We start from the raw sequence: 7,705 nt of genomic DNA on the forward strand, positions 1-7,705 counted from the left end.
TGCTACTTAAAACCTATTACAGGGCTCACAGCTGAGAGCCGCTCCCGTGTGCAGCTGTGCAGTCAGCTCTGCGTCTATCCCCTAGATTTACAAGGTGTTACAGCTGTCAAACCCACGCTTAGATCGACTGGAATCCTCTTGTTTTAACTTTACAGAAGAGTGCAGTCAAACCCTTGTGCTGCAGCTGTGCGCGTCACTCCGCGGCTGCCCCTGCGCGCCCCTTCACCACGTTCTGGATGTCTGGGACGGGTAGCGCGGGAGGGGGTGACGGCGGGGTCTCGGCTCTCGGCCCCACCACCCATACCCGCCGTCCGGCGGGCGCTGCGCGGGGCTGGCGGTGCTGTGCGCGGGGCAGGGCTGCCGGGCCTGCCGGGGGCGGCTCCCCCCGGGGTCTCCATGACGACCCGTCGCCGCTTGTGTTGCCAGGGCGGCGGCGGCGGCGGCGCCGGGGCTTGCGACCAACAGCCGCCGTCACCGCCTCCATCGGCCGCCGCCTATATAGGCGCGGCGGGCGTGTAGGTGGTGTGCTGGCTGTTTCGTCTCTGCTTCTTCGGAGGTGCAACGTTCTCGGTGGGCTAGTGGCGAGGGAGGCGACCGTGCCCACCCACCATCCTGCGGAGCGGGAGGGGCTGCCCGAGAGGGTTTATTTCATTGCAACTTTATTTTAGTGTGTGGTTGTTTTTTGGTTGTAGTTGCCTCCGAAAGGTGCCGACTTCGGGGCGATGCGCCGCACCGGGGAGAAGAGCTGTGCGGGGCGGCGGGAGCCCTGCTCCGCTGCCCCCCGCAGCAGCGGACGGGCCGTGCTAGGGGTGCTGACGGAGAACGGGCAGCGGCGCCCCACTGCCCAGGTGAGCGTCTCAGCCCCGCCGCGCGCTTCGCGGGCCGGGGGCAGCTCCTCTGCTGCGGGCATGAGCGGTGCCCGCGCCCTTCTCTCGAGGCTGCCAGGTAAACGCCCGAGCGGCGGGGTAAGGAGCTGCTTCCGGCTCCAGCTAATGGGTTTGAGTTGCTGAGAAACCCGCTAGTAACTGTTCGGTCCTAATCTGCAGTTGCTTCCCCGTAGAAACACTTTGAATAAGTAATCCACCCTGGAAGGAAGGGAGATGTGGTGAAGCTTTATGTGAGCGCATACCCTCTAAAGTGCAGGGGATAGTTTAAGAAAAGTTCATTCACTGATGCTTACCCAGAGGTCCCGTTGCCTTGCCGCTGGCCATGCTCCCTTCAGCCTGCCAGAGTCTTCAAGAAGCTAAAGCTCACAGCAGGGTGTCTGTCTGCACTTCTATTCCGGCAGCCACCCTGGGGTCTGCTGATGTGGCAGGAGAAGTGTTTATAGTGATGATTTAGAGGACCTAAAATAGCTGCTGTTATATGTACACGAGCTCTTCATGGTTGTGACTGTGCAAAGCCCCTAACTCAGTTGGTGGCTTACTGATAGCAGATGATGTGAAGGATTGCAGCCTGGTCACATGCTGTAGTCCTAGAGGTTGTGATGCTTGAGCTCAAAAGTTCAAACTTGTATTTGTAAGTTAGCATTAGATACTGCCTTGCAGGTGAAGTCCTTCATAAATCTGTGATAGTGCCTGAGCACTTCCTGTTGTTACTTTAAGCTGCTACACTGGAAAGCAGCTGCTGTTTGCCAGAACTGAATGTGGAGCACATACTGCACTTGCCAGCCCCTTAGAAACTGAGCAGCACCTTTGCCTCCCTCTCCTTGATGGTGGGCCCTAGGGATGAGGCTGCTCCCTTGGTTTCTGACTTTCACTACACCTCAGTCTTTTGGTGAGGACATAGTTGCAGCAAGACAGCAACAAGCTGAGGCACTAGCTGTAGCTGGTGTTTTTTTCCAGTGGGCTTTTATTATTGGTGTCTGCTAGGCAAGGAGAGTGATTTTTCTCTGCTAAAACAAATGATACTGTTGTTTTCTTCCCGAGTTGCCCTTCCACAGCCTATGTGCTCTGTTTCAGGATGTTACTGTTATCAGGCGCTTCTCTGGCTCTGAGAACACCATCCCTTCATCTGGAAAAGATGAATTACCCAAGCAAATGGTCAGTGCTGTGTCAAAACAAGCTTTTGCTATCTATGAGGATGAACCAGAAGAGAAAGAAAACTACAGCTGCCAAGTGGCTGAAGAGCTGGAATCAAGCCTGTGTGAACTGGATACTAGTGCAGTGACTTCCAGTATTCCCCTGCTGCTGGATCTGAGTACAGGTAAGTCCTGTAACAATTTAGATGGTGCCCACAGCACGTGTAGGGTAGTTCTGAATTGTGATGCTGATAACTTAGCAAGTAGCTTGTTATAAATAAATAACACTTCAAGGTAACTTGGCATGTGTCTAGATGAGGCAAAAAACTTAATCCTAGACATGGCAGAAGGTGAAGAGGCTAATTACACAAATGTCTTGCTGCTTCCTCTTACCTGTTAGGATCTCCTATGGTAGTGGATGCATCCTTCCAGTCCCAGCCTGAGGATCACATGGTAGATCCTGTAACTCTGACTGTGGAAGAGTATGCAGAAGACATTCATCAATACCTCCGAGAGGCTGAAGTGAGTGCCTTGGAACAAGCTTATAGGTATTTGTGGTCTCTGTGATGGGCTACAATACTGCAAAGAGGTATGGCTGTTCCAAGATAACCCAAGGCTGGACTATGGAGGAGAGAAATCAAGCAGTAAAAGCCGTCTCTGAAGGCAGCATGTAGACAGTGATATTTTTCATGATTATTCTTGTCCCTGAAAATCCCTACCATTGAAGCATCTCTTGACTCCTTGGGATGGAGAATTCATTCTTACAGATGGGAGTTGAATGCTGCAAAAGTACTAAAGCAGTCAGATGTGATGTCACTGACAGCTCTTTTGCTATAGTGTTTTTCTTCCTACCTTTCTGTATCAGAGTATTAAAGGGTATTCTCCCAGTAAGAAAGAGTGAGGTGGGGGGCGAAATGTGATTTGTTCATTCTCGGGTCCCTCTGAATGGCTTGTATGAGCTCGATGACAAAGGCTTCCCATAGTTCAGGAGGTTTTTACTATCTTGGTACTAACACCATAGCTCTTATCTCTTCAATGTAGGAATACAGCTTTCTAGAAATTCTACTAGTTGTTAATACTATTAGCACTATAATTATAGTTAGTAGTAATGAGTTATTAATGGAACAACTCATGCTCCTTTTGGTATAAGTAGGAAGAGTGTTAATCAGATCAGCCATTAATAGCTCTCTTCAGGGTGAGCATTCTGATTTTCCAACTCTTCCTCCAAACAGGTACGATTCAGGCCCAAGCCCTACTACATGAAGAAACAACCAGATATCACAACAGGAATGCGTGCCATCTTGGTAGACTGGCTGGTGGAAGTAGGGGAAGAATATAAACTTCGCACAGAGACTCTATACTTGGCGGTGAACTTCCTGGACAGGTTTCTTTCCTGCATGTCTGTTCTCAGAGGGAAGTTGCAGCTTGTAGGAACAGCAGCAATGCTTCTAGCTGCGTAAGTTTATCTCCTTATCTGGAAGCTAAAACATTTTTTGGATGAGTCTTCAGTTTAATTTGAAGGACTAAAGTTCGTAGTAGTAGGTAGCTTCTTGTGATGTCTCAAGATTAGCAACTTTGCGGACTTCAATGCTAGCAAAATTAAGCATTTAATATTTATGACATGAGGAACTGTAGTGGAGAAAAATTATAAGCATAGCAGCAGTAGCAAAACCACTACTATGTTAGGCTGCTAATCTGAAAGGCTAAAAAAGGTTCACAGCTGCAATCTGCAGTTAGACTTCAACTGCTTTAAGTAAACAGGTTACCCAACATAGCCTAGGAGCACATGAGGATTTGTCTAGAGCTCAGTGTTACTGAGGTGCACTCTGAGATCTTGCTATTAGTGAAGGACTAACAATGTAGTGTGTTTCTATCTAGAGTGGTGACTTAGAGTTGCTCTAAATATCTTTGCCCAAACTTGAAATTAAATTGAACTAGGCTGGAAGAAGGACTAGAGTAAGAGTTCTACACAAATTTTAGTGTGTCATGTGCTCATCCTGATATGGGTTGAGCAGAAAGCTTTCTCTTGCCATAACTTTCAAGCTGGCAAATGTCTTCTGTATTCCTCTTACAGGAAGTATGAAGAGATCTACCCACCAGAAGTGGATGAATTTGTGTATATAACAGATGATACCTACACAAAGAGGCAGCTGCTAAGAATGGAACACCTGCTTCTCAAAGTGTTGACTTTTGACCTAACAGCCCCAACCATCAATCAGTTCCTCCTTCAGTATATTCAGAGACATGGAGTCTGTATGAAGACAGAGAACTTTGCAAGGGTATGAGTTATTCTCCTTTTAAGGCAGTGGGAGGAGAAGTGATCCAAAAACCAGGACCACTTGTCTGCTCAGATAAATTTGTTAAATACAAGTTCTGCTACTGTATGAGAAGATACGATTTTTCTCATGCTAAGTCTTATCTGGGACTGTGAAGGCCTAAAACTGAATGTTTTGCAGCCTGCTGTCTTCAGTAGAAGGTTTGTGAGACTGCTTGATAAATGTCTCATAAACCCGATTGAAGATTTCTGTCTGTCTGGTCAAGGGTAATGCATTGACTTAAGCAGCTGGGTGGTGGAAATCTGTTTTTTTGAAGAGTGCCTGCATAACAAGTCTACCCTGGACATGGTGGTACTACATATTGCTACACAATGACACAGCATATATACCTGTATAGCTGCTTAGGCAACCCTGCTCAGAAGCTGGTTAACCCAAGCTTATGGCGTGTATGTGATCTGCTGCTTATTTTCAAGGTTTATAGTATCATACAGTGGCTTTACTTTAGGAGACCTCACATTCTGTTTCTTAGAGTTGTTTGTTTATCCCGAATCTGCAAGTGAGATCAACCTCTATAAACAAGAAACTTGAAGGGTGAGAACATGAATTTTCTAAGTATCTATCTGTAGAATTACATCAGAGCTGGTGATGGGAACAGAACCTCATATTAGTGTAAATTGTTTAGGCTTTGACAAAATGTAGTCTTTCTGTTTCCACTGAAATATGCTAAAAGGTCTTCTGTAAGATTGACAGGACTAGGATGCTATTTCTACCCATCTGATGGGCAACTCATGTTTTTTACATGAAACTGAGACCACTGACAATTTTCAGTGCTTGCTGTATTGAACTGATTGTACCAGCTAGGCTCATGCTGTTTGAAAAACTTGTGGGTTTTTTTTGCTCAGTATCTTGCAGAGTTGAGTCTGCTTGAAGCTGATCCATTTTTGAAGTACCTTCCTTCGCAAACTGCTGCAGCAGCCTACTGTCTAGCAAACTATACGATGAACAGGTCTTTCTGGGTAAGAATAACAACTGCATGTTAATGAGTAGCTCAGGCATTTTATGTTACTAGAATTAGGCTGAAAAGCAGAAGTAGTAGCTTCAATGTATGTTATGAAGGCTGAAATCCTAGGATGAGTAGCTTTTCCTGATCTAATGGAAATACCTGATAAGTTAATATTAAACCAACCTGAAATATCCTGTCTCGTTTTCTGAAATTAGAGAGACCTTGCTGTCTTGCTCAATTACATGAAGTCTTTACGTAAGACCTCGTTAGTCGATAACTTCAAAAACTTCTCCCCCAAATACCTTTCAGGGGCTTTCTTGGGGGCGGGGGGCGGAACGGACGGGGAGGCACAGAACACCTTAATGTATCTACTTCAGTGGAGTAATTATATGGAGTGGCAGCTTTACTGCAGGCCTTGATAGCTCTCTCAGCTGACTGTTAGAGTAACAGCTTTGGGAAAGGATGGGATCCAGAAGAGATGTAATGGATTCCACGTGCTTAGAGCAGAAGGAACTTCTGGTCAGATCTGGCATCAAAGAAGACCTAGAGCGAAACTGATGTCAGGATACACTTGAATCCTTTTCAAGCCTAAAAAAATCTAGCGTGAGCACTGTAGTGAAAAGTGTTTATGCTTTTGTAGAAAATATATCTCTTAGATGCATGATACCTACACTGGAATAACTCTGTTTTTTCTCTTCTGGCCAGCCAGAAACACTTGCTGCCTTCACTGGGTATTCATTAAGTGATATAGTGCCTTGCCTGACTGATCTGCATAAAGTATGCCTCGATGCTCCCCATTGCCAACTGCAAGCAATTAAGGAGAAGTATAAGCACTCAAAGTGAGTAATCAGGAAGACAATGTTTTGTAACTTGGAGCAAAGGATAACTCTGGTTTAGCAGCTTTGGCTACAGCTTCTGCAGCTGACTAACTTCTCGCAGTGGCCTGCTTCTATTCCTGAAACAGAAGCCTCTGTTGTGGCTTCTTTAGGGGAAAACTTTTGTATCAGGAGAGTAGTTCATATATAAGTATACATGTGTAGTGAAAAACAGTTCTGCAATGTTGCAGGATGATTCTTTCCTTCCCCAATGTCGGTTTCCACTCCAGTATAAGATGGTATCATTAAATTTGTCAGCTAAACTACTATCTTTAGTGATTGCATTTCTGTTCCAGGTACCTGCAGGTGTCTCTTCTGGAGCCCCCAGCAGTTCTTCCTCTACAGTAGAGACTGGATCCTGGACTTGAAGATTACTTTGTCCCAGTCAGTCCCATAACGTTTTATAGAGCATTGCAGGTTGTGTGTCTAACCATAGTAATCACAATGGTTTTTAGCTAGCATTTTTAAATCGGATACCCCTTTAAAAAGGAAGTATTAGACTGTAGCTCTTAATAAACTGACAGCACTTTTAATAAATATCTTATTACACTGTTCATCTGTCAGTCTTTCTGACTCCAGTTAATATCTTCAATGACAGTGAGTGGAAAGGGTTATGGTTTTCTACACAAAAGGGATTTTAAGGTCGCTGGAGTGGATTGCATGGCTGAAACCAAAATAAAACAACCTGACATCCCCATAGACACAAGTGACTTGCTGCAGTATCTTCTGATTATTTCTCTTCTGAGACAAGGTCATATGGTTGTGAACAGAACCTATTTTCTGCAGCTTGTTTACCCTGTCACAGCAAAAGCCTCCAGATGCACATGCTCTGTGAATACTGAATTTGTGTGTAGGAGACATCAGTGTTGACTAAGAGACAAGCTTCCCTTCATGGAGGTGAATAGGATTGTTCTGCAGAAAGCTGGAGGAAGGGGAGATTGTGTCTGGCAGAGCCTTAGGAACCCTTCAAACACTGGTGGACAAACTGCAGTAGAGAACAGTGCTGAAAGCTGAGAGGTACTAGAGCAGTGGAGTTGAGCTAGATGGCTGTTGTGTCATACTTGTGATATTGAGTAGTCTTAAGGCATAGCTCTTGAAGATGACCTTTCCAGCCACTACAGCAGTGCTCAACATGTCTGCTCTGCAGTGTAGAAAAACCTCCTTCTTAGGAAGGAGGTGGAATGATAGGACAGGACTATCTTATCCTGAGCTGCTATGTCGTCTTGTGCCACCCAGTTGCTCATGACCTAGTGTTTTTAAATAACAAACAAAAAGCTACCTGAGGCATTCTCTTACTGTAAGAGTTTAAAACCTTCAGTGTTTACTGCTTCCTAAGGGAGTTATCTGTATGGGACACTATGTGTTTCCAAGCAAAAATATGCTTAACACTTGACATAATATGCAATTCACCAGACTTAGTAAGTACCAGCTAACAAGCCTGTTACTTTAATTTTAAAACCTGATTATAGCAGTGTGTGTCATAAGGCTTTTCTTAGCTTCAGAGGTTTCACTTCCTTCTATGTGTAAGTTT

General features: G+C 45.3%; 1 protein-coding gene across 1 annotated transcript; it reads left to right on the plus strand.

Moving 5' to 3' along the window:
* Nucleotides 1-522: 522 nt before the first annotated feature.
* CCNA1 (cyclin A1) lies at nt 523-6,728 on the plus strand. The gene is made up of 9 exons (XM_005147625.3): nt 523-570; nt 693-848; nt 1,962-2,205; nt 2,421-2,542; nt 3,253-3,476; nt 4,095-4,299; nt 5,199-5,312; nt 6,005-6,138; nt 6,471-6,728. The coding sequence occupies exons 2-9, from the start codon at nt 723-725 to the stop codon at nt 6,520-6,522; spliced, it is 1,221 nt and encodes a 406-aa protein (XP_005147682.1). The 5' UTR covers nt 523-570; nt 693-722; the 3' UTR covers nt 6,523-6,728.
* Nucleotides 6,729-7,705: the final 977 nt, after the last annotated feature.

The sequence above is a fragment of the Melopsittacus undulatus genome, chromosome 2 (assembly GCF_012275295.1).
Source record: "Melopsittacus undulatus isolate bMelUnd1 chromosome 2, bMelUnd1.mat.Z, whole genome shotgun sequence".
Lineage (NCBI taxonomy): Eukaryota > Metazoa > Chordata > Aves > Psittaciformes > Psittaculidae > Melopsittacus > Melopsittacus undulatus.